This window comes from Mytilus edulis, chromosome 1, assembly GCF_963676685.1.
Source record: "Mytilus edulis chromosome 1, xbMytEdul2.2, whole genome shotgun sequence".
In the NCBI taxonomy this organism is placed as follows: Eukaryota; Metazoa; Mollusca; class Bivalvia; order Mytilida; family Mytilidae; genus Mytilus; species Mytilus edulis.
In genome coordinates this window covers 50,168,378-50,196,252 of record NC_092344.1, presented here as the reverse complement: position 1 = coordinate 50,196,252, position 27,875 = coordinate 50,168,378, and the positions used below count along the sequence as shown (strand labels likewise).

At 32.4% G+C, this 27,875-nt stretch overlaps 2 protein-coding genes across 2 annotated transcripts; both read right to left on the bottom strand.

Annotated features, from left to right (window-relative positions):
* Nucleotides 1-923: 923 nt before the first annotated feature.
* Nucleotides 924-10,042, bottom strand: LOC139484630 (ADP-ribosylarginine hydrolase Tri1-like). Its single transcript, XM_071268457.1, has 8 exons — nucleotides 9,911-10,042; nucleotides 6,763-6,879; nucleotides 4,797-4,946; nucleotides 3,879-4,022; nucleotides 3,239-3,393; nucleotides 2,448-2,754; nucleotides 1,919-2,049; nucleotides 924-1,218 (listed from the first exon to the last, which is right to left on the bottom strand). Exons 1-8 carry the CDS (start codon nucleotides 9,932-9,934, stop codon nucleotides 1,167-1,169), a joined length of 1,080 nt encoding a protein of 359 aa, XP_071124558.1. The 5' UTR covers nucleotides 9,935-10,042; the 3' UTR covers nucleotides 924-1,166.
* Nucleotides 10,043-16,030: 5,988 nt separating this feature from the next.
* LOC139513419 (ADP-ribosylarginine hydrolase Tri1-like) lies at nucleotides 16,031-25,733 on the bottom strand. Its single transcript, XM_071301878.1, has 8 exons — nucleotides 25,581-25,733; nucleotides 24,542-24,658; nucleotides 23,334-23,483; nucleotides 22,758-22,901; nucleotides 19,271-19,425; nucleotides 18,579-18,885; nucleotides 17,986-18,116; nucleotides 16,031-16,435 (listed from the first exon to the last, which is right to left on the bottom strand). The coding sequence occupies exons 1-8, from the start codon at nucleotides 25,614-25,616 to the stop codon at nucleotides 16,408-16,410; spliced, it is 1,068 nt and encodes a 355-aa protein (XP_071157979.1). The 5' UTR covers nucleotides 25,617-25,733; the 3' UTR covers nucleotides 16,031-16,407.
* Between the last annotated feature and the right edge of the window lie 2,142 nt (nucleotides 25,734-27,875).

The window sequence follows — 27,875 nt, the reverse complement described above, 5'->3', positions numbered from 1 at the left end:
ACCAATTTGAAAACTGGACCAAAAATTAAGAATCTACATACACAGTTAGATTTGGCATATCAAAGAACCCCAATTATTCAATTTTTGTTGAAAACAAACAAAGTTTAATTTTGGACCCCCATTTGGACTAACTTGAAAACTAGGCCAATAATTAAAAATCTAAGTACATTTTTAAATTCAGCATATCAAAGAACCCCTAGGATTTAATTTTTGTTAAAATCAAACTAAGTTTAATTTTGGACCCTTTGGACCTTAATGTAGACCAATTTGAAAACGGGACCAAAATTAAGAATCTACATACATAGTTAGATTCGGCATATCAAAGAACCCCAATTATTCAACTTTTGATGAATTCACACAAAGTTCAATTTTGGACCCTTTGGGCCCCTTATTCCTAAACTGTTAGGACCAAAACTCCCAAAATCAAACCCAACCTTCCTTTTATGGTCATAAACCTTGTGTTAAAGTTTCATTGATTTCTATTTACTTATACTAAAGTTATTGTGCGAAAACCAAGAATAATGCTTATTTGGGCCCTTTTTTGGCCCTTAATTCCTAAACTGTTGGAACCAAAACTCCCAAAACCAATCCCAACCTTCCTTTTGTGGTCATAAACCTTGTGTCAAAATTTCATAGATTTCTTTTCACTTAAACTAAAGTTATAGTGCGAAAACCAAGAAAATGCTTATTTGGCCCCTTTTTGGCCCCTAATTCCTAAAATGTTGGGACCAAAACTCCCAAAATCAATCCCAACCTTCCTTTTGTGGTCATAAACCTTGTGTTAAAATTTCATAGATTTCCATTCACTTTTACTAAAGTTAGAGTGCGAAAACTAAAAGTATTCGGACGACGGACGACGACGCCGACGCCAACGTGATAGCAATATACGACGAAAATTTTTTCAAAATTTGCGGTCGTATAAAAATTATGATAACTTTAGGGGCTTTATATTTTTTTTTACCTATTTTAAATATAACACATGGTATTTTTTAAGTCCAATAGAAAAGAAAGAATATCAGGTATAATAAATTAAAAAAAAACCACGAAAAGTAAAGGAACAGCTCTTGTATTGCTGTCCATCATCTTAACGTCACTAAAAGTCATTCTACATAAGCTAAACTTCTTTTGATATTGAGATCAATAAATGTTGTCCGTCGGATAATCCTTCATTTTCCTTTTGGTTTATCATTCCATTCCCATTTCATTAACTTAAAATATCTGAAAATAACAAGACATGATCCAATCATTTGTTTTTACATATAACCAAGGGAAGTTGGCTTGAATTATTATTTATTTATTACTGTAAAATTCAACTTGACCAATGTCTGAATTTTTTGTTGTATCTTTTCATTTTATTTTTCGATTTACATTTTGCTCCAAAATTTTCAAGTACAGTCGTATGAAAATACTTGCAATATCATGGATTTAACGGTTTGCGTTTAGCTAGGATGAAAAATTTTGTCCTGCATTTTTTTTTAGCTGTAATCTCTGTCCTGCCTTTTTATTTTTCACTCTAATTGGTCCTGCCTTTTTTTTTTTAGTTTATCCTGACATTTTTTTACATAAATTGTCATCCTGACTTTTTTTTTTTTGCAAGTGTCTCATCCTGCCTTTTTTTTTACTCAAAACTCCTGTCCTGCCTATTTTTTTCAAATTTCATCCTAGCCCCCCCCCCCCCCCCCCCCCCCATAAAAATCAAATGGTAGCTCCCTAAATATATATATCGAACAAACTATACTCGACCACAATTATATGTCAAAACCATTGCTTCGGATAGCCGAAAACAGCTTAGTATCAAACCTTTTCTAAATGGTCAGTTATTTAAGTATATATATTATTACTGCTCAGTAGACATCCAAAACAACTCAAAAGTTATGCCTTGAAATTAATTGAGGTATCATTGACTTTTCAAACCTACCTTTTAAATTCATTGTCTAACCACTCCTTGTGTAAAAGTTTTGTCACCCATGATTCTGGTAAGGCAGACATTCCAAGTTTACATCCCAGTAAACCACCTCCAACACAGGCATTGGTGTCTGCATCACCACCCTAGACAACAATTTTAGGTATCAGTATATAAGATACGCAACAAGTGAATATAATCATTCCTTACTGTACAGATTCATCAATAAAAATACGAGGCTTTACCATTTAATTTGTTTTTAATAATTAAAGTTACTTTATAAAGTTGTTTTCAAAGAGATTCTATAATTTACACGTGTTTCATGTTCGATTAAAATCTAGCAATGAAGTTTTATAATGTTAATCAAATATTGAAGACCCGTTGGTGGTTCGACTGTTTTTTATGCTCTTTGGTCGGGTTGTTGTCTCTTTGACACATTCCTCATTTCCATTCTCAATTTTATACTGTATAATTAAAAATTATACCCAATTTTCGACATATATTGTATATGTTTCCTCTTAAACTGATGGACAATACGTTTTACCTGCAGCATGACTTTAGTGATTGCCTTCCGGAAATTGCTCTGCTTTAATGCCCAAAATCCTGCTCCCATAGTTTTGTACGTGTAACCAATTTTCTTGGATTCATCTAGATTTAATTCCTTAATCTTTTCACATTCCAAATAAAACAATAAGTCTTTCTTTTCTTCGTCAGTTTCTAAGCATTTGGATGCATGCTCATAAGCTTCGTTAATTACGTCTTTGACTTTGAAATGACCTTTCTTGTCTCTATGATTTCCTTGCAGCATTGTTGCTATAGCAACGGATACAGCCACTGATGATGCTTGACATCTAGAAAGAACACATTATATATGGAAAATGAGTTTCTTTACATCGGATATTTTTGTTTAAATAGGAATAATCCAAAGCAATGTACAGAATTTTTTTACTATATCAGTATAAAGAAATATTTTACGCACATAACATAACCAACAGAAATATTATTTTCCCAGCTAAATGATAATGCAACACCAAACTCATTTCAGTACTGATTTGCAAAACTTTGAAAACTTTATTAGATATTTTCCTATACTCTAACAATGACTTGAGTAACTGAATCATTGACTGTATGTACAGAAATCATACTAACAACAAGATTTCCTCACTTTCTGCACACGTAATGTTTAGCGTTGTAGAACACTTCGTGGTCTTTGATTTTTCAAGATCTGCGTAATTCATACCGGTAAAAGTCTTCTATCCTTTTATAAAAAAAAAAATGCAACTAAAAGCAAAAGTCTTATAATTTTCGTTTCCAGCTGAATAAAAGCCCCATTACCTTGGATCATAATGCGTAGTTTTTGTAATTTCTATTGCATTCTTGACAACCTCATCCGTATTCCAGTAGTTATGAACACCAACAATTGAGGTCCTCATCACAGCACCATTAGATGCAACCTGTTTACCTTGGTGTTCCCAAATTGCACGAGCAGCCTTAAATGTATTCATTTCAGTAAAAATATAAAAGGTGTGGTATGATTGCCAGTGTGACAATTGTTCATCAGAGATCATATATGACGAAATGAAGTTATTTAGTTATCCTTAGTTTCTATTTCCTGTACTTTTAATTATGATCACAGTTGTTCATTTCGTTTTTTATTTTATTGTCCGCTCTCTTGAAATTATATTAAAAAAAATGAAAGTTAAATATTCGTATTTTATTAACCAAACGCATGATCAGAGCATGGGAATTCGGAAAGAGATACAATGAGATAAAGAAAGAGCTTGCACAACGAAAGAAAAGCAGCGGGAAAAAAAACAGGAAATGAAATAAGTACGAAATACAGGTAGAAATGTAGTTAACTGGTTAGATGGACATTCGCTTCTTAAAATGGGATTTATTTATTATTTTTAAATACCTAGAAGGTGACATTTTCCTATATACATTCATAAGAACTGACTTAATTTTTGCACGTTACCTCTTCTGGATCTTTTAGATAATCAGGATATGCTGTTACTTTTGCTGTTAAAGTACCTATACCCAATCCACACCAATCCTTCAGTTCTTTGTATCCATACTTTACCCAATTTGTTAATTTGCCTGCAAAGTCACTAAGGTCCACCTATACAAATATGGGCATGTATATACATTTCATTCATGAACATTTAACCAGTATATTATGTATTTTATTTATACAGCCCCGCAAGGCTTCATAAGCTAGATTGGTGGCATTCGGCTATTATTTGCTTTATGGTCGGGTAGTTGTGTCTTTGACACATTCCCCATTTCCATTCTCAATTTACAATTGGTACAACCTATTCAACGGTAAGTTTGCCCGTTTGATTGGTTTTACACTAGTCATTTTTGGGGCTTGTTATTCGGTATGAGCCAAGGCTCCGTGATGAAGACAGTACTTTGACCTATAATGGTTACTTTTACAAATTGTGACTTGGATGAAGAGTTGTCTCCATGGCACTCATACCTGATCAGCTTATATATATTGAGTTTTTGATTTTGTCATTTGATTATGGACTTTTCGTTTTGATTTTTTTTTTCGGAGTTCGGTAATTTTTGTTATGTGTTGTTCCTTTGTTTTCCTCTTATAGTTGATGTGTTTCCCTCTGTTTTGGTTTGTAACCCGGATTTTTTTTTCTCAATCGATTTATGACTTTTGAACGTAAAACCATTCAAAAGGGAAAACCAACGGTCCAATCTATATAAAAAACGAGAAACGAGAAACACTTATGAATAACATCAACAAATGACAACTACTGAACATCAGATTTCTGACTTAGGACAGGAGCAAACACTTGCAGCGGAATTAAACGTTTTAATGGTACCAAACCTTCTCCCTTATCTAAAACAATAGTGTAACATCACAACCTAGCTTACTTACCTTTCCATCACAGTCCACCAACGATCTCATGATCAGTACCATCTGGTCACTGTCATCTGTCCAATCTCCTTCTTCCCATCTAATCCTGTGGTCATCGTCAACCAGACTCTTGTGAGAGTATTCAAGTTTTTTAGCCACTGGTCCGTAATGCTTAATTTAAAGAATAAAGAATAGGTTAATATTTTCTATATGATGAATCAAAATTTGCTAGCTAAAGGAGAAACAGATTCAATACCATTAAACGGTATTTATTATTATACAGAACTAGATATATTTGATCTCTTTAGTGATGCACGATTACAACTGATTTGAAAATAATCATACAAATGATTAAGTGTAGATGTGACAGAAAGGAACAAAAGAAAAGCGAATACCGGACAATATGACAGAAATACAAGTTTCAAACCATGTAGAGATGTTTACACCTATGGATGATGTCTTAATGAAATAGCAAGTGTCAAAGCACCAAGAAAAAAAACTGTAACAGAATCTATACATAGTTGCTATTGTAAAAGCACAATAGAGATTTTAACACAAGTGGAAGATGTCTATATGAAGGATCAAGTGTCAAAGCATTAAATACTTTTTCGCCAATTGAAGACATTCAATTTGGGATAAAATCAAAATAAAAAAAGTGCGTCGTTAGTTACGCAAATTCATAACTCCCAGAAATTGTAATTGTGCAAAAACCTTTTAAATTAGTGGATGATATTCATGTGAAGTAGAAATATCACATTATGAATAAATTTATACCTCTGACAGCGGCAGATAATCTCTCTGCCTATCTTTTGTATTTTATACTTTTACCTAAATGTTGTCTTTTTGATTTTTTTGCTGCGATATAGCATTTTTGCACTATTGCAGCCCAGAACAATTGCAAAGTATTCCAGTATTAAGGAGGAAGAAAAGGGAAATTAAACATCATCAGAACACGACAAAAATGAAGAGACGAATAGACAACAGAAGTATAAAAACTACACAGATAACTTTATACTGAACAACATGTCGATGATGATGAACCCATGCAGCAGCATAATCATTCGTAGCATAATCGTGCAGTTTCTGCTCCATTAGTGAAATCCGTGGTTCTGCTTATTTAAGATTTAAAATTTGACGTAAAGCCGCATTCATTACGGGATTATGGATACGACAAGTGTGATGAAGCTGTGTGACACAGATAATACATAAGGTTCAACCAAAAAATGATGATATTCGTACAACTTTAGAAAAAATTAAAATAACAAAAATACCGAACTCCAAGGAAAATTCAGAACAGAAGTTCTTTATCAAATTGCAAAATCCAAAACCTAAACACACCAAACAACTGTCATATTCCTGTATTGGTACATTGGAAGAGACGTTTTCATCTTTGGTGCATGCATGGACAGGTATTACATTTCAATAATAATCGAAATCGCGGGCATTTAGTGCGTGATGAAGTATATAATTTGTTGTAGACTGAATTTTCCAAAATGATTTTATGACTGGAGAAAATTTAAGCAATTAAGGTATCAAAGTCTTAACATGCGGGTACCATGGTGGCAGGGGACAATTTGTTAGCCTTCCCACTTTTTTCCAAAGTCCTTTGTTTTTTTGTTTCTTGCTTTTCTGTATACTATTAACAGACATATAGCCGTGTGACACAGATAATCCATAACGTTCAACCAAATCAAGATGGCATCCACACAACTTTAGAAAAAAAGTAAAATACTAGTAACAAAAACACGAAACTTCAAAGAGAATTCAGAACGGAAATTTGTTTGATCAAATTGCAAAATAAACCTAAACACATCAAAAGAATGGACAACAACAGTCATATTCCTGCATTGGTATTACATATAGTGGAAGTGACGTTTTCATCTTTACCAGTACAACCTCGTTTCATGCATGGACAGGTTATACAAAAATATATATATACCTTCATGAATATTGCAATTAGTCAACTTTGCACCTAACTGTAACATACCTCTTTTGCTTCCTCCTTTGTTAAAAATTCGGATAGTATACCTATAGCATCTCCAATACACCCGCCATATAAAGTACCCAATATTCTATCCATAACTTCGGGTGACGGCTGCTCATGCTAGAAACAAGGGTTTAAAAAATGAATTAATTGAATTATAAATAAACTATGATAACAGAAGACTACTATAACTTCTTTCTATTGTGTGCATGATTACACTTGCAAGATTTAAAAGAATTGAATTCATCCAGAGACTGTTATTTAGGCGATTTTACCATGAAAGATATCTGCAAACAATGAACTATACTTTCTTACTTTTACAGCCCGTAACAGAGAAGTGATCGAATTCGCGTTTCTTTACCGTCAGAATAAGTTACGTTATCGACAAACTTATTTCAGAAGTGACATAATTTAATTTTCTTCATCGACAAAATATTTCATGTCCAACGTGTAAGTTTTCATTGTTTAAGTCGAAGTTTTTTTAACACAGTAAAACATTTTTTTATAATCAACCTCTGTCATTGGCATTTTCATTTTAACGGTAAAGGATCAAATACGGGATCTACGAAATTTCTATCATTTGTTACGAGGAAATCATAAATCGATTTGCTCAATGTAGATAGTATATACTGCTTGCACTGTGAATATTTATGGGATTTAACACTGCAATAGTTTTTCTTTCGTCTGATACAGAATACCCCATATCTTTTCTTTTTCATACCTATCTGTTTATTATGTCCCCGGGATTATGTCAATCATACATTGTTGCAATACCGACATGCTTGTACTTTGTCACAGAAAAAACTGAAATAAATTTTCTTCAAATCGAAGTAAAAAATACAAATGTACCCTTTAACATTTGAAATGTTGAAGACAAAATTGCTCTATATCTTAAGTTATTGACGAATATTTGAAATTTAAACCTCTATAAGATGCGATGTACGGCATTTCATTTTATCATTGGTAATGATCCATATCTGACAGAGAAGAAATATTCATAATTCTCAGAAAGTTTTCGTAAATATTGTTAGATACCACTAATCGTTCCAACAATCAAGACAACAGAGACAAACAGGGGAAAAAATATGAAAATGAAAAGATATGACTTAAGTGTTAGCATGTTCCGGGAGACGGCACTCAATTTACCAAAAAAAATTTGATGTTTTGAGGAACTGTAGAGTCTCCACAAGTTTTCAACAAGGGTAGAATTCAAAACCTTGAATATGAAAGCCTCGAAATCCATGATACTTTTTCTGTGCGGTAGTTATATCTACAAAATCCAATCATGTACACGACATATAATACATGTTTATTTATATATTGGGAATTTATTTTTGTTTCCAAACAGAATTATAAGGTTATGTATATAAGTGCCTCCGTTCACTGCACAATTGTAAATTGTCTTCCTAAAGACCAGCAAAAATAAATGGCACAAGTTCACGTTCTCATAAAAAAAAGTCGTATAATTTACGTTATCGAATACAAAATCAGAAATACGGAATATTATATGTGAATGGTTAGGAAATCCGTTTCCCCTACATTTACAGTTTTAAAAGTCAAAGAAAAATGTTTTCCCTGATACAAACGTTTTAAGAACCAGCTTTGTGCAACCTATAGACAAATTCGACTGTATATAAGGAAGTTAATATGTATACTCTGATTTGAAATTATCTTTTAGAACTTTTTTTAGTAATTGAGAACCTATGTTGTTTCATGATGGGTAATAGGTGAAATGTTGCATGATGATCCCTCAAAATGACCGCAAGCGCAGTTTTCCGGTCGATTTTCATTTGTACACTGCTAAAAACTGTCAGGTCCTGGCCATGGTATATTTTGGAGAATTTTTTTTTACTGATTTTTACTAAAAAGAATATTCTCTGTGTGTGCCATTGCAAGAAATAGTTTTGCTCGTTATTTTGTCATATTAAAAAAAATTCTCAACAAAATTTTCCCATTTAAACTGTACTAGAAAAAAGTTTGGCATGTGAAACGGACGAAGACATATTCTAACAGAAGTACAAATACCAGTCCTCCCTTTTGTGTATACATATGAGAAAACATTTCAAAGTTATTGATTGAATTCAAATCCATCACACATACGGTACACATTGCAGTCCGAAAAAATAAAGGACTTCATTCCTATCAAACTCCTTTTTAATTGTTTACCAGTATACATGTATTTCTTTTAGTTTTTGGTAAAATTGTAAAGGAAATAATACTATCAAGACGTCCTTCCATAAATCTTTTTTTTTCTGTTCTGACTTTGAAGAAATGACTACTTTTCGCTCAATCGAAATGGTGCATGGACATATTTTGTTTCATATTATTAGAATTATTTTAAATATTATCGATATTAAACTTGATTATCAACACATGAAAGTTTGTCAGCATTGTCAATCTTTTTAACTTTAAAGTACCAATAGTTCGGTCACTACTCAATTAAGTTTGTCGATAACGTAGCTAATTTTGACGGTAAAGAAACAACAATTCGATGACTTCTCTGTTACGGGCTGTACGTTTCCATGATGACTAAATTAATCTGGGAAAGATGATGATCGATTTTGGGGTTGCAACTTATTTTTAATTTGGAATTCAGATACATTTGTATGTGCGTATTGTTATGCGTTTACTTTTCTACATTGGTTAGAGTTATAGGGGGAGAGTTGAGATCTCATAAACATGTTTGACCCCGCCGCATTTTTGCGCCTGTCCCAAGTCAGGAGCCTTTGGCCTTTGTTAGTCTTGTATTATTTTTAATTTTAGTTTCTTGTGTACAATTTGGAGTTTAGTATTGCGTTCATTATCACTGAACTAGTATATATATTGTTAAAGGGCCAGCTGAAGTACGCCTCCGGGTGCGGGAATTTCTCGCTGTATTGAAGACCTATTGGTGACCCTATGCTGTGTCTGTTCTATGGTCGTGCTGTTGTCTCTTTGACACATTCCCCATTTCCATTCTCAATTCTATTAGCGAGAACTTTTTGAAACAACCATTTTTGAAGATAAATAAGTGAGAGTCTAATTATAGGAAGACTAGAATGAGAAACATAGAGATCGTGGATCATAGTGTGAGAGATCAGATAATAGTGTATATATTGTACAGAATGGAATTGTAAACATACACAACATGTCTTATATAGCGCAAACTTACATGCTTATTATCGTCGGTAGCCATTCTGAATTAATGTGTGGAATATATGAAGAACGATGAACAATATCTATAAATACACTAACAAATAGCTTTTAGTGTGTTGTCTGACAGATCAATACGGCTTCAATTTGAATCTGATTTAGACTTGGGCATAAATTATAGATTTATGCAGATTGCAGTTGATTATCATATTTCCATTATCGTCATCAATTTTTTTATCAGAAGTTCACCATTGCAGAAAGTGTGAGAAACAAATGCTATTAATTTACTTTTGTCTAACGTCATTCAAGAAACTGAAAAATTTAGGAACTTCATCTCAAATGAGAAGCCAGGCTGGCTTATGAACCATCAAAAATCGATGCAAGCTTTAATTAAAAAAAACACACACGAAAAGAAATGTCAATTAATTTTGTTTAACCCTTTCTCTTATAATAATATACTTCAAGTTATGCAAAACTCTGATTCCTTGCCGGCTTTGGCTATACCTTTTGGTTTATAAAAAATTGAAAACAACACGTTTTATAATTTTATGCGTCCGAAGCGCTTTTCTGGATTTACCTTCATCAGGAACGCTCAAAGCCAAACATTTGAAATCCAAAGATGTATAAGTACCGAAACCGTTGAAGAGCTATATGACAAAAATACCAAAAATAAATAGCCAAATTCATCTAAAGTCAACTTTGCCTGAGGGAGTTGAAACCTTAGTTTCTTAAAATCATTTCAAAATTTATAAACGGACAATTTTAGAAAAGTTTGTTAAATCATGTCAGTACCGAAGTACTTCATCTACTGAGCTGATGATACCCTCGGGGACTGATAGTCAACCAGCAGAGGAATCGACCCAGTCTAAGCTGTTCATTTTTTTTTTTTTTTAATTTTTGGGATTTTCAAATACTTTGGCCTGAAGAGACATTTATGGTCGAAATAAGCAACTGATTCAGAAAAAATGATGCCGTTGATTTTGTTCTAGACATTTATGATTATAAAAGAGACGAATAAATATAAAAAGATTGCTGTCTATTGGGATTATACTTTTTCAAATTAGGAAAAGGAAACATTAAATAAATGAAACATGCAAGGTTGTAAGTAATCTAAGACGATCATCTAAAAAGATCTCTAACATATTTTTTTTTATAAAAGTGTACGCAAATGCATAAAGCAGCACACACACCTATTGCAGTAAGAAAGCCATGAAGATGAAATCAACAATTGGAAGACATGCACAATGTCAAATGGTTAATTTGAAATATCAAACAAGAATAGAATGGAATAAACATACAACTGTCTCATTGGCAATCATACCATATAGTATTTTCATATACTCCTATTTCACTATATTTGAGGATCACCGTATCATTCTTTCTTAAAATTTTGAGTTAGGCGCTAAGATAATGAAAATTATAAGATCACCAGAAACGCTGGTACGCTGGAGATTACAAAACAGAGAGAAAAATAAGAACTGAGTGAACTTTCGGAGATGAAACAGGTTAACTAATAGGTGTTGGATAAATTAAAGATATTTCATACTTTAAATGTAGTTTTATTGTGCATTGTAAATTATACCATAGTTGTGCCGAAATTCCCGTCAAACCTCACGGGGGCTGGCAGATTAACTAAATCGTTTCTATGACTAGGTCAGTGACTTTAAATTGAAGTAAAAAAGAAAAAAAACCACTAAAATTAATAAAGATAAATGATTTTGTTATTCTGATTACGGGCGGACTTATTAATTGTTTGCCGATCATAAATTTGGCTATTCATTCAAGGTTCCTATGGCCTTTCTCAACATATTATTTTTATCCTAGAATAGACGTAACGCGCGTCTGGCATTCACAATTGTAAGCCTTTAATCAATGATGAGTTTAATTTGCCATATAGCTGTTCCTTGTAAATATACCTCTCTGGTTTAAAATGTTTGGGTTTGAGCATTTCTAATGACGGTATCTCCCGAAACCATCCCCAAACACACCAACTTTATAAAGTTTTGTTTTTGATATTATTCCCGCGATTGTGTCTGTTATACCACACCTTTTGGTATTATAAAACTATTCTTCAAAATCATTTCAAATTTAAGATAGTGAAAATCAATGTAAGACTATCATTTAGAAATAAAGCCCTTTTTCTTCCTTTTATAGATACAGAAATCCATCTACTTTTTGACGATTACGTTGCAGCGCATGCCTGTGTGAAGTTTGTTTTGAAGTTAACAATTCTACAGTTACAAATGTTTTCGTTTATTATTTACAATCTCTTCACTTTTAGTCAACTTTCTTAATTTCAACATTTTTTATTAGATAAAAATAATTCGCACATTTTATTAGGTAAGATGATTCTAATTTTAAGGAGGACATTGCAAGAGGATGCATCTTTTATGTTGTCAAAATTTTTGTATTGTAGTTCATTTTAACCTTTGACTGTTTGTCAATGAATGAGGCCCCTCATGGGGGGGGGGGGGGGGTCCTAGTAATCACATAATCACCATTTTTTTGCCAATATAATCACATAATCATTAAATATTTGCTTATCTTTAGTAATCAAATAATCATAAACTAAAAATACAGTCCTAGGTAATCAAATAATCATGAAATATTTGGCTTAATAATCAAATAATCATTAAAAAAACGGCCAAGTAATCACATAATCAAAAACCCCATGAGGGCCCTCATGAATGACAATTTGAAACTGCATTGATGTTTATGTTTTTGGATTGGTTGATCTTGTTTGAAATTGTCGTTCAGAAAGTATGTCATGCGATGGTACGGTATGGCAATAACATGGTGTATATCTTTATTGAACATCTGGAGTCTGGTTTTTAAACTTCATTTTTGTAACATGTTGCCTTTCTGATGGTGTTTTGATATCTGTTGCAGGCATATCTGCAGCTGTTTTTAAAATGTCCTGTACCAAGTCCAGAAAATGGCTATTGTTATCTTATAGCTAGTTTCTGTGTGTGTTGCATTTTAGTGTTTCTGTTGTGTCTGTGTTCCCCTCTTATTATGTTTCCTTCAGTTTTAGTTTGTAACCCGAATTTGCTGTATTCTCAATCGATTTATGAATTTCGAACAGCGGTATACTACTGTTGTCTTCATTTTGCATTTGTTCCAATTATGCAAGTTGTTGTGTATATTTTCTGATCATTTTTTATTGTGTGTTATTGATTTGTTCTTGGTTTTTTTTCTTAAACCATCAAATGATCCCGTTAAACCTCGTTTCTAGAAACTTACCATTGGCAAACTGCAATTTGAAACAGAACTCTTGTTTTCCTAAATAGGAAAAAGTCAAATCACAAAAATACTGAACTCTGAGGAAAATTCAAAACGGAAAGTCCTTAATATAAATGCAAACCAGATGCTCCTCAGGGCGCAGCTTTATACGACCGCAGAGGTTGAACCCTGATCGTTTGGGGCAAGTATGGACACAACATTCAATCTGGATTCAGCTCTGAATTTGGATTGTGATTAAATAGTTGACACAACATAGGTTTCTGACACAGAATGAATGTGGTTTAATGAACTTAAACATTTTTTTTGCTTTTGAGTAATTCACTTTGCTGTTGAATATTAATCCTCTAAAAAAAAATGTTTGAAGAAATTTTCTTTTTATTTCTGAAATCTGAAAAATTGAACACCCACCCATTTTTTTTTTCATCTTCCCCTTTCCCTTATTCCAAAAATCTCAATTCAAATTTCTAATGAAGTTTGCAACAATAACTACTCATTTAAATACATCATAAAATATTAAAATATAAAATGTCATGGTTAAAATTAATTTTAATTAATAGTAACTTCTAAAAATATAAATGGGGAATGTGTCCAAAGGGACACAAATGATGCCCCCACTAGCATATAACGTTAAAAAGGGACATAAGTCAAGACTGTAAAAGTGAAGCTGCCAAAAATTAACTTGAAATGAGTTTAGAGGTACTAAGAATTATATAAACATTTCATTAAATTTAGTTGAGACAAACTTAAGTTAAGAGAACAGAAGCGAAAAAAATCTTCAATTTTTCCACTTGTAAAGAGGCATAACCCTCGAATGGTAATCAAAATGCTTGTAATCACTGAATGGCAAAGATTGTTTTAATTTATCAGTTGGTAGTAAAAGTGAATATTGCATTGTATATTGTATATAGCATTGATTTAAGTTGATTCAACTACTATTCTGGACAAAGAAAGATAACTCCAATTTCAAAGAATAATAATCATGGCTAAAAATAAACAAAAAAGGTTCATAAGCAACATTTTATATTGGCCCAATGAAGTTTATCAAACTAAAGTTATTGACAAATTTCCAATGTACATAATTTAAAAGCAGTTTAGGTGAGATAAACAAAAAAGCTTCATCAGCAACATTTTATATTGGCCAATTTCCAATGAAATTCATTAAACTAAAGTTGTTGGCAAATTTCCAATGGAGTTTATTAATAATAAAGTTTTTGGCAAATTTACAATATACATAATTTAAAAGCAGTTTAGGTGAGATATTCAAATGAGTTTCAATTACCAACCTTACACTGCTTTTAAATTATGTTTTGTACTTAAGTAATTGTCCATTAACCTGGAAACCCTTTTCCCCCCTTTTTGCACCTTATTCCTTAACGGTTTGAGCCATAACTCCCAAAGACAATTCTTACCATCCCTTTGTGGTATTCCAATATCCAAAATCTAAATACATGGTTAGATTCAGCATACCAAAGAACCACAAGAATTCAATTTTTGATGAAATCAAATAAATTTCAATTTTGGACCCTTTAGACCTCACTGTGGAACAATTTGATAACCGGGCCCAAATATCATAAATCTAAATACATGGTTAGATTCAGCATATCGAAGAACCCCAGATATTCAATTTTTGTTGAAATCTAAAGTTTAATTTTGGACCCCAATTTTGACCAACTTGAAAACTTGGCCCATAATAAAAAAAAACTAAGTACATGTTTAGATTCAGCATATCAAAGAACCCCAAGAATTCAATTTTTGTTAAAATCAAACCAAGTTTAATTTTGGACCCTTTTGACCTTAATGTTGACCAATTTGAAAACGGGACCAAAAATTAGGAATCTAAATACACGGTTAGATTTGGCATACCAAAGAACCCCCATAGTTCAATTTTTGATGAAATCAAACAAAGTTTAATTTTGGACCCTTTTGGCCCCTAATTCCTAAACTGTTGGAACCAAAACTCCCAAAATCCATCCCAACCTTCCTTTTGTGGTCATAAACCTTGTGTTTAAATTTCATAGATTTCTATTTACTTATACTACAGTTATCGAAAACCAAAAACATGCTTATTGGACCCTTTTTTGGCCCCTAATTCTTAAACTGTTGGGACCAAAACTTCCAAAATCAATCCCAACCTTCCTTTTGTTGTCATAAACCTTGTGTTTAAATTTCATAGATTTCTATTAACTTTTACTAAAGTTATAGTGCGAAAACCAAATGTCTTCGGACGACGACGGCGCCAACGTTATACCAAATGAATTTGCGGTCGTATAAAAAGCTCAAACACATCAATGGATAACAACTGTCATATTGCTGTCATATTCTTGGTACATGCAGGCAATACTAACTTGATCCTTCCGACTTTTTTGTACATTTGGTGATCTGGATACACTACACGTCGACGAGCCTGTCATTTGTTGTACAAATTGTCCTTTGTTAAAATGCACATAAACATAAAGATACATGTTTGTCAAAAAAATGTATGATATATCCATTCATGAAACAAAATCTGTTAAAAAACTCATAAAAGAGGATTCCATGAATCATATGAAATACTGGACAGAGCGACAATTGACTCCAACCACTAAAATCAGATTCATAAAAACAAGTTAGACGAATAAACAAGCACAAACTACAATGGACAACATACATAGCCTGATTGCTGCAAGCACACCATGTGGTGATGAAACCAACTTTACGTGCACACAAACCTTCCCAATTGCCAATCTGGACCATGTATATCGCACAAGTAGTTTTCATGTTATTTTTATCATTTTGACCTCAATCAGTCGAATATCAGAACAGAAACAAGAATGTTATTACTCCAATAAATGGAACTTGAATAGAACCATGACGGGCTTGGACATATTTTATCGAAGAATTAAACAATGAAACTATGAACTGTTCATATTTTCTATTTAAATAATCATCATACTTGCAAAGAGAACACATAAGTAGCAAGCCAGGGTTAGAACCCTTATTAGTTCATAAAAAATGAATTGCAATTCATCTTTGATCAGATTAAGATGATATGTTGACCCACACGTAGTCTACGTTGTCCTCCTTTGTCTCTCTCTCTGTATGAGTACTTTTTTTATCATTTGACACATGACACTTTTGTGTATATGCTAACTTAGTCTAGTTTAGGCACATACATTACTGGCTTATTCTAGTCAAATTATGACTGAATAAATGATAATATTTTAACGTAATTGTTTCTTGTTCTGTCAACTCTTGTCATGAGGTTTATAATCATTTGTCATTCGGTTGGTTACTCTATTCCCATTTCATTATTTTAAAATATCTAAAATTAAAAAGGAATGAAAAACAAAGATTTAATATCTGAAACAAAAACATAATTAAATAAATTAAGATAATTTAAAGAATTAAAGAACAAACAGATATTGCAGTCTGCATGCAATATATTGTCAAAGTGCTGTGACAGTATACACCGTTCGTAAGTTTTGAGCATTGCTCATTAAAACCATGAAATGTATAACATATACCTATATACGCACTTTTTGCGTTGAGGCATAAACTATGTCGGGTGTGTCTATTTTTTTTTTGGTGTTGTTTATGTAATGTATCCGGTTTTTGTTTTCTGTAATTAGTTAATACTTCAGTTTTATCAGTTTTATCATGTATATCTTTTATATTCATTTCATAAAATTGACTGTTTGCAATAACATTAATTGTTCTAAATTATAAGGATGTTCTTATTCCAAGCAGAAAACCCTAGCCGTACTTGACATAACATTTTTGAACTTTTGATCCTCAGTGCTGTACAACTTTGTACTTGTTTTGACTTCCGAACTTTTATATCTGGGCGTCACTGGTGAGTCTTGTGTGGACGAGGCGCGCTTCTGGCGTATTGAATTTTAAACCTGGTGCCTTTTGTTAGCTATTATTCATGTGTTTCTTTGTCTAATATGTTCTCCTATTTATTTGTATTGTAGTCCTGTAATGTTATGTTGTCATTTTAATGTTATATTTAACATTGCCATTAAAGCGGGAGATTTGGCATGACACAAAACCAGGTTCAACCCACCATTTTTTTTCTTTAAAAAAATGTCCTGTACCAAGTCAAGAATATGGCCATTGTTATATTATAGTTCGTTTCTGTGTGTGTTACATTTTAACGTTGTGTCGTTTGTTTTCTCTTATTATGAGTGTGAATTCACATTACTATAAGACGTGTCACGGTACTTGTCTATCCAAAATTCATGTATTTGGTTTTGATGTTATATGTGTTATTCTCATCGGATTTTGTCTAATGCTAAGTCCGTTTCTGTGTGTGTTACATTGTAATGTTGTGTCGTTGTTCTCCTCTTATATTTAATGCGTTTCCCTCAGTTTTAGTTTGTTACCACAATTTTGTTTTTTGTCCATCGATTTACGAGTTTCGAACAGCGGTATACTACTTTTGTCTTTATTTATGTCTTTTTAAGTAAAGAAATATAATTGCGGATTTTACAAAGCTTAAAAAAATACATTTATTCCAAAACAAGACTTATCACCCTATAAAAACTGCAGTTAAAAGATGATTACGAATGTCCTATGACAAAAACCACGAACAAACCAACTAAATGAGGACTAACGGTGCTCTTACGGTATGGGCAGTCATACTTGTCGAGGCAGTGCAAGACAGCTTATTTTTTCAATTGAATTGTTTCATATTTTTCATGTCGATGCCTTTGATAGCCGACTATATATTATAGGTTTTTCTCATTGTTGAAGGCCATACGTCTGTCTATAATTTCTTACGTCCACGTCATTTGAACCTTGTTGGAGTAGTTGTCTCATTGGCAATCATACAACATCGTCTTATTTATATGTAGGAATATTTAAACATACTTTTTTATTTCATTATCTAACCAGTCTTTATGTAACAGTTTCATCAGCCACGACTCTGGTAAGGCAGATAAGCCAAGTTTACATCCCAGTAATGCACCTCCGACACAGGCATTGGTATCTGCATCGCCACCCTATAGTGTAATGATATAATAAGTAAAAACTTTGTAACATGTAGTTGTACACAATAACATAGAACTATATTATCAGTGAGTTTATAACTGAATCTTTTTGAGGCAATAATAAGGTAAAGTTTATACAGTTACTCGGGAAATGGAACTACAGTTTGCCTTACTTCAGCTTAGTGGAATTGATTAATATTTTAGATGCCTCCTTTTCCCTGGAATATTGTAGTGATCTCTACGCCAAAGTATTTCTAAATCTTTAACAATTTAGTGTATTGTAACACCCTGTTGTGTGTGGTGTTTTAAACCAGATATTTCATAGATTGCGTTAAAATCAAAGTATGTATCTGTGAAATATTTCATTTCAAGGCAATTTCTCGACAGGTCTGAACGCCAAAAATAACCAACAGTATATGGTACACATTTACAAAAGCTTAGGTTGAATGAATTTGATAAGCAATACATGTTTACCTGTAATATTACTTTAGTGATAGCTTTCCTGAAATTGTCTTGTTTCAAAGCCCAAAATCCAGTGCCCATTGATTTGTATGTGTAGCCAATTTTCAAATGTTCGTCTAATTTCAAATTTTGAATCCTTTTACATTTCATATAAAACATGAGTTCTTGCTTTTCTTCATCCGTTTCTAAGCAAGCTGATGCATATTCGTAGGCTTCAAGTATGATGTCGTTCACTCTTAAATGGCCCCATCGGTCCCTATGTTTTCCTTGCAGCATAGATGCTATAGCAACGGATACAGCCACTGTTGAAGCCTGACACCTGAAAATAATTCAATTTATTTATGATTGTGTTATACACTATTATATCATTCAGTATCAGTGATCTTCTTTTTTGTAGTATGTGTAACTTGGAAGACTGGTTTTGCTTGTTTGTACTATGATGTATACAAGTCAAGAATATAGCAGTTGTTATCAAATAGTTCGTTTCTATGCGTGTTGACGTTTGTTTTTGTTGCATTTAAGTGTTCTTGTTGTTCCTTTTTCTCTCAAAATTAATGTGTTTCCCTCGGTTTTGGTTTGTTACCGGGATTTGTATTCTCTTAATCGATTTATGACTTATGAACACCAGTATACTACTGTTGCCTTTATTTATGTCTGTTTGTCTGTTTGTTTGTTTGTTTCAAGCTTTATAAAGTCTATCTTACCTTGAATCATAATGTGTTGTTTTGGCAATCTCTCTTGCGTTCTTGGCAACGTCATCTAAACTCCAGTACATATGAACACCAATTATTGAAGTTCTCATTACAGCACCATTAGAAGCAACTTTTTTCCCGTTGCACTCCCAAACTGAACGAGCTCTCTAAAATGTACATAATCGTATTTTTCATTACCTGTTCATATTGCGCTCCCAAACTAAAAGATCTCTCTTAAATGTGCATACTTTTCATTGTCTGTTCATTAAATCATAAAATATTTGTATAAGCATGTTCTGCAGGATAAAGTAATTATTTCCTTATTATATGTGTTACTTGTCATGGCCATTGCATTGCTTCAGATCTTTTTTTAAATAACATTAAAATCCGACTTGCAGACGATTGTTACCTACAGCCAAGTGTCTGTAAAGGTGTATGCAAATCATTTAGATGTTGTTAGACATACAATTACAAATATATTAAGAAGTACGTGTACAAAAACCTGTAAAATTAACACTTTCAGCCAAAATAAACTTATCATATTGAATGAAATCAATTAAAAGTCAATTCATTTTACTGAGAAGTGAATGGCCTCTTTAATATAATTGAGGGGGTTTAGCGCTATAAAACCAGGTTCAATCCACCATTTTCTACATTTGAAAAAGTCTATACCAAGTCAGGAATATGACAGTTGTTGTCCATTCGTTTGATGTGTTTTGTGTTTTGTCATTTGATATTGCCATTTGATTAGGGACTTTCTATTTTTACAGAGGATGACCTTGAGGTCACTCCGATGTATTGTTATCGCTTAAACTTCCGTCATTCATAAATTCTAGTCAAATTAGTTTTGGGTTTTCAACACCAGTGAAAAAAGTGCATTTTCATACCTGCGATTTCTGTTCTCCGGTTGTACGATGTTTCAACAAAATATGGAATCATTTCAGTTGTTGATTTAGTTGTGAAAATTTGACTGAATTATATCTTAATAAATACGATTTTATATGTTTAATTGGTGTTTCAGAAAGAGGTCAGGTGCTCTTGTTCATTCATAAAATTATCGTTTATTCATAATTTTAAATTTATCGTAAAATAAAAATCACTACACAGGTTATACGTTTAGTGTAAATGACCACCTGTAATCTAAAAATAGCGGTCTCACTAATAACGACAAGAAGAACTTTTAGCGACAAGAAGCGTCAAGAACGGACAAGAAGAATAAATTAAGCGACAAGAAGACTACTTAGCGACATGAAAACTTCTCGTACCGCATGAGGATGACACATATCAAATGAACAATTATGTGTGGGACTTAGTTTTAAGAAATGATGTCAAAGTAACACTATGAAAATATTTTTAATAAGCTGAAATATATATTTATTGTTTACATGTTTATGACTTGTAAGTTATTTTATTTCTGTCCCATTTTTCAACATTAGCGTCTCGAAAGGTAAAATGTTTTAACTGAATGGTTAATTTAAATTAATTATGAAAATTGTTAAAATTAAATAAATAAAAGTAATTATTGCCCAGTTACAAACACTACCAGGGGATAATCCATAATTACCCCCAACTTTAGCCTGGTAAACTTGTTGTCTCCTTGTGAAATATAAAACATATTAAAAATGATTTCCTGCTTAAGTCTTTTATTGATATAAAGTCAAAACCTTCTTGCTTTTCACTAGACAACCATGTCCTGTCAGGTTTAATTCTTATATATGTAGATGAAAAATAAAAGTGTCCCAAAACATTAACATGGCAGCAATTGCTTTTACAGCCTTTAAGGCTTTGATTTTTTTTTACAGAAGAGTGTCCACCATGCACTTGCACTGCACTATAATAATAGTAGAATAGAATTATCATATATACAAATAGATGAAAATGATATTTATCGGTCGTCCAACTGTCTATATCAATCTGCTCAGCTCTTAATAAAACTCCATATCACGGCTTTGTGACGTCAAATACGTTGACCTGGCCTTAATAACTTTGACCCGGACATATCAGCGACGTCATAATGTTTGAACCGACGTTGATAAGTTTGACCCGAACTTATCAAGTCAATTTCCGGTTGCTGGTGAAACTAAGACAATACTTCCAAAAGACGCAAATGCAGCCCGATAAATCGATTATCAGGTTATCGGCATATTAATATTGTAAAATATCAGCTGCTCGACATAATATGAAGGCTTTTTTGATCTCATTCGCTGCGCTTACTCGACAAAAAGCTTAATATTATGTCTCGCAGCTGATATTTTACGATATCAACATGCAGACAACCTGATAATCGGTACATACATGCAATCGTAATATTAATAATATATATAACAACAAACCAGTGTATTCTCTACGACTATTATTATACAAGTATAATAGTCCAAGGTATACTGATTTGCTGTCAAGCTGTATATTATGTATATCTGCCTCTTGTAACAGTGTAAACTGTCAGAGTGTACAATAAAATCTTGTAAAAATCTTGTAATCTTGTAGATTTCTTGCACTACAATATAATAGTTATTACGGTGAGGTTGAATTTCCTGTCATTTATTCATCATCCAAGCACGAACTTGTATCAGAAAAAAATATCTCTGTAAATTAACCCAAGTTTCAGGTATAGAGATGTGATCTGTTTCTGTGACATGTGCTTTTGACCATCCACAAGAACCTGCGGTCATCCGATGTTCAGTACTTCAGTACTTTGATTAATTTTCCTTGGAGTCAATATTTTTGTGATTTTATTTTTTGAATTGCTAAATGTTCTTCTACTTAAATGTGTCTTTGTCAATTCATTTTTTTTTTTAGAAAAGCCTGTATGAAAGACACAAATACATTGAGGTCTACAAATTACATTAAAATGTTATCTTAATGTTTTTGTCATATATGTCCACGCACACAAAAGTGTACAACCAACAAATGAAAAAAAATATGTTAGTAGATGCTAAGACTGATTTGAAAAAGGATAACTCTTTACAACTCAATGAAAAGATTTTTTAGATTGCAAAAATCGGTTAAGAATGAGAAAAAAAGAAGAAAAACTCTTTATGCTTTTACATACATCGAAACACTTTTGGAAGTTTCATGATGTATATATCAATGAATGAAAATTGTTTATTTTATGAAAAATGCAAAAATTTAAAGGTCATAGTTAGTGTGAACATATTTATTTATAGTGGATTGTGAAACAAGTTTTGCAACTTATATTAATCCCTTTCCACTTTGCGAGTGCGAGTGCCGCTACAACTGCCTTGTAGCGGCATTAGCCTGCTCTTTTTCGAAATATACGAGGATGTCTTTTACGTGTAAGAGATATGGCTCTCTCTTATCACGGGTCAGTCATATATCGTGCCCTTCCGACGGACTACCATCCTTTCCTCAAGACCATACTCGCAAATGGTGTCAAGGGAGAACCGAAAATTCAGTCCGTGAAATTTTCATCCCGAAACGGGAATCGAACCAGGAACCTTTCAACTAATTGCACCCTTCAGAATAAGTTGTATGTTACCTCATGTGGATCTTTAAGGTATTCATAATTTGACGTCACTTTTGCTGTAGTAGTACCTAATCCTAATCCAGCATAGTCTCCTAATTCCTTGTACCCATGCTTGATCCATTCTGTAAGTTTTGTAGCAAAGTCGATAGGAGTCACCTGAAATCGATATATTTCAACTGTATTACAAGATAACTCTTTTACATACATTATTATAATCGAATCAGTTTTCAGGCATTTCAGTTAGCACTGTTCTCATAGATACCAGACTTACCATTTTGGTACGCCGGTTATCAACATAGGACTCTATAGTGGTGCTCGATTCAAAAAGAGTTGTAAAGCCAAATAAAATATTACGAACCAAGTAAAAAAATTGATACATGTAGGTAAAGGATTCACGGATATTAGGAAACCAATGTATTTTTTTCTTTTTTGAACCGAAGAATTGTTTTTTCGTCACAGTTGAAATATATAAAACAAAATATAAACCAAAATATTATAGCCATTATGCTTTAAAAATATCAATTTTTTCAAAATATCTAACTTTTTGCCAATGCCAATTTAACCCATGTGATTTATGTATTTTCTTACCTTCCCATTACAGTCAACTAAAGATCTCATAATTAGTATCATCTGATCACTGTCGTCCGTCCAATCGCCTTCTTTCCAACTCAATCTATGTGCATCTTTGCAGAGGTCTTTGTGTTTGTATTCAAGAACTTTAGCAACAGGTCCATAATGCTGAAAATGATTGTCATAAATAATAATTGTAAAATCTGTTTTTAGCCACATTACCATACACTAAAAGACAAACAAAAAGAAAGGCTGTCACTAGTGGAACAGGAACTGCATATTCGTAGTGAGCATTTGAGTTCATCCCATTGTTTGGTTGATTTCGTGTTGCTCTAATTTTATTATTTTTGCAAAGAGTTTTCTGACTGATGTTTGCTTGTTTTTGACTGTGTGTTTTCAATCTTTCTTTTATTGTCCTCTTATTATCTTCATTCGCATCAGCAACACGACGGGTACCACAAGTGAGGTAGGATCTAAGCTTAGTCTTAGTTTTCTATGTGTTGTTTTGATTACATTGTTTTTAGACTTGGCGTTATCAGTTTTTTTTTGACTTATGACTTGAAATTTTCCTTTGGTATCTTATGTCTTTTTTTTCATTTTTTTGCAATACAATAAATGTCCAAACACAAACAGAATGCATTTTTTTTTACATAAGGCTTACAGATACTTTCGATGCAACTATATTTGAGAATCAAATTTGCCCAAAAAAACCTAAACGATTTAAACTACAAACACACTAAAACTATGTCAAATATGGTAAGTATGCATGAGCAAGTTGCAACCTTTTATATAAGTTCAATTTCAAAATGTATGATTTCAAGCATGCCAGTTACTTGTGTGAGGTTCAGAAACTATAATAATGTCACACCTAACCAATTCAATTTTTATTTTTGACATTTTTAAAATGACAAAGAGCTACTCCATTGATAAATCAAGAAACAACTAACACACAAGGGTTCCAAATCCCTTCTGTAAATTTGCCCTATAAAAAATTTGCCTGTTACATGTATTAAAGGTCCTTTCTGATCGTTTCTATTCATCCCTGATGTTCAAATATGTTGGCTTGAGTGTTCTTGGTGAAGATTAATCACGAAAAGCGCATCTGATGCACGAAATGTACAAATTGCTATTTTCGTTTAATGATATTGTTTATATGTTTACATATTCCGTAATCTATTCAAGTATTATCAGTAAGGTAACCGTTCGAATTATATTTTAACCAATACCTCTTTTGCCTCTTGCTTTGGTAAGAATTCCGATAGAAGTCCTATTGCATCTCCAATACACTGTCCATATATAGTAGCCAATATTCTGTTTATTGTGTCTGTAGATGGGTGTTCATGCTAAATATAAAACCAGAAATACATAAATTTCAAAACTAATTTTCTGTATATAACAAAAATACCAAATTCGGGGTCAAATTCAAAATGCAAAAAAAAGGAATGTCCGTAATCAAATGACAAAAAATAAAAAAACTCAAACATCAAACAATAAAATAACAAGTTTTACTGACTTGGTACAGGCATTTAGTGGATTGCGATCTTGAAATGAATTTGATCCAGGGTTAAATGTCGTTGTTTTGCAAAACAAGTTTAATTCATTGTCTAAAACATGAGTGAATATCAAAGAAGAGCTGTTATGATTTCCATTTAAGATATATAGATTATAGACTTTGAGACAAAAAGCTTTAAGCTTTCTGAAGCCATGTACGTTTGTGTACTTGACAATTTTGCCAGTTCACAAATTTAAACTTGAAATATTTTCATTTTTCTAGAACAAGAGTTATAAAATGATGTGATATTCAAAATGTTATGTAATACATTAATACATCAATAATACAAAACAAAATTATGTTGTAGTTGATTTAATTGGTTTGAGTCGTTCTCATCGTTTTGAAATTTGAAAATAGCTATTCATATCAGATGCAAATATATTAAAAAGTAGATCATCGATGCTCAAATACATTAAGAATAAACAAAACAAACTACCACCTCATCACCTGAGGGAATGACGTAACCTGCAGAGGGAGCGAAACTTAAAAGAATAAACAGGGTGATCGTATCCTTCTATGCATGGATCACCCTCGGTGCGCAAACACACACATTAAGTTTTTTTTTATCGAAATGCAAGTACCATTTGTTATCTTACTATGTGTTCTGATGTTGTAACTCACTTTGCTGCAGTTTCTTATTGTGGCATGTTTTTATATGTAGTATTAAATATTTTAAACATGTCGCCATTCCCTTGAAAATACACAGTACTTACATGTGCAGTTACAGGCTTGTCGTCAAAGGAAGCCATTCATAACCATCTCATTCTATAGAATAAACTGTTAATTAAAAATTTACTGTTTTTCTCACAAATCAATATACACTATATTACACATAGTATTGCGAATATATGCCTAAGGGGAACAATCCAAGGAAAATATTGACCTTGTACAGAATATCATATAACTAACATACGTCCTTGTATATACTTACTAAATATAGATCATATGTGTAGGTTTTATAGGTCAAATGAATGGATGCTTTAATATGTTTAAAAATTTGTTTGAAAATCCATGCTTAATAATAAATGTCTGGCATACAATAAGGTTAATATAAAATTCTGTAAAAGTTAAAAAAAAAAAAAAAGATTTTAAGATTAACTCCATAAAAACAATGTATACTTAGGGCACATGTCAACAGACTTAATATACATGTTCATTCAATAAAATTCAAATATCAGTTACTAATATTATAACCAAATGAACTCTTATTTTTCTGCTTTTCATATTAAGGGAAAATACAATCTAATACTGTTAAAAATGTGCTGTAAAAAAATTAGGATTAGTGAGAACTGGACGACCATTTTTTTTTTTACCTTTTTGATATTAACAGTTTTGAACGCAAGTATATTTTTCTTCCTTAACGTTTTTTTAGTTCATCCATTTATTTTGAAAAAAAGACGAACATACGAGACCGATAAAGGCTTTAGGTATTCTAAATAAGAATGCCATAAAACATACACAGTCTCAAAAAGTAAAACAAAACGAACTCAAAAGAAAATAGAAAAAGGAATGTCGCTAATCAAATGTCAAAATAGAAAGATCGAACACAACAAACGAATGGATAATAACTGCATAGACATTTTCGTATATAGAAATTGGTGGATTAAACCTAGCTAGCTAAACCTCTCACTTGAATGACAGTCGCGTAAAATTTGACATGCACTATACCTGAAGGTGGCGACAATAATAGAATATACTGATCAAACAAGAATGCGCCTGCGTTATATGAATATAAGAACATTTATTGTATAGCAATTTAATATTTCCCACAGAAAGTAACCAAAAGTTAGCGTGCAATAAATTCTAATATTGCACTAGTGCAATAAATCGTCAAAATTCATGACGTCATCGACGACAAAATCTTAGTTTAAACCAATTTTTACTTTCAAATATTATATTGCTATACAATAAAAGGGTTATTGCATGAATATTGTCCCTCGTAGAACATATATTGCACTCGCAAGCTCGTGCAATATAAAATTCTACTCGGGACAATATTCCCCAATATTCATGCAATAAACCTATAATACTAAGAACCCAACTTTATATATATGTTCTCGATCATCCAACAAAGAGAAGTGAAATGCTATTATTAAAGTTTCTTGACTAGTTCTTTTTTTGTAATTGGAACATGAAAAGATTTATGTCTTGAATAGAATATTCCTCATCCACTAATATTTCAACAGTAGATATGTTTTTGATTGTGAAAACCAATTCCAACAGTTTTGGTTATTTCATGGCGACAAGTTGCAAGAGGAAAGGAACTCGAAGTGCATAGAGAAATGCATCGACTTTCAACAAATATACCCGTCTACCATGGTAAATATGGTAAATTAAGATCGGAACCTAATACAGCTCTTGCACCGAGGGAGTTCGAACTCACAACGTTGGTTTTCTCAGGATAGAGGCTTTTAACATCAAAGATGTGAAATTCAAACCTCTGGATTGTGCATCACCTAAATACAAATATAGCCCAGTTTGTCATGTGATTTCTGGCGACCTTGGCATTAACTGGAAGAGAACTTCAGGTTACCGAAGGACGCAGATGAGGAGTATGCTAGAAAATAAGTACACCAGACGAACCAGATCTGGAAACCTTGTTTGAATGGATAAGCGTTATCCTATCATGCATTCAGAAACTGCAATGTCCTATTAGCAAGAGGGTTTCTAACCCATTCAAGAACCCGGAAAATGTGGATGCTTTCTCTTCTTTGCATTACAAGTCTGTCGTTGTTCCAGTAGATAAAGCCTCCAATAATATATTCGTATGTAAACACGATTTTAGCTCACAAAAGAGCTTAAAAGATGCTTTTAAAAAACTAAGCACAACTGGTATTCTACATATTCTTTAACACCATGCACAAAGAATGAATTTTCACAAAATCACAAATCTGTTCTTCTTTTATGTTGGTATTAACATCAAATAAAACGAAGCAAATCTTCCATCATTAAACTGGATAACAAAACTTCCCAAAACTCCGTATATTAAACGACAAATCATTGGATCA

Coding starts and splice junctions, on each gene's coding strand:
- LOC139484630 (XM_071268457.1), bottom strand. CDS start 9,934: ATGGCTACCGACGATAATAAGCAT. Junction 6,880..9,910: donor CTACCGACGATAATAAGCAT/GTAAGTTTGCGC, acceptor CCTTGTTTCTAG/CATGAGCAGCCGTCACCCGA. Junction 3,394..3,878: donor ATCTAAAAGATCCAGAAGAG/GTAACGTGCAAA, acceptor AATACATTTAAG/GCTGCTCGTGCAATTTGGGA.
- LOC139513419 (XM_071301878.1), bottom strand. CDS start 25,616: ATGGCTTCCTTTGACGACAAGCCTGTAACTGCACAT. Junction 24,659..25,580: donor ACAAGCCTGTAACTGCACAT/GTAAGTACTGTG, acceptor TTTTATATTTAG/CATGAACACCCATCTACAGA. Junction 18,886..19,270: donor ACAACACATTATGATTCAAG/GTAAGATAGACT, acceptor AATTATTTTCAG/GTGTCAGGCTTCAACAGTGG.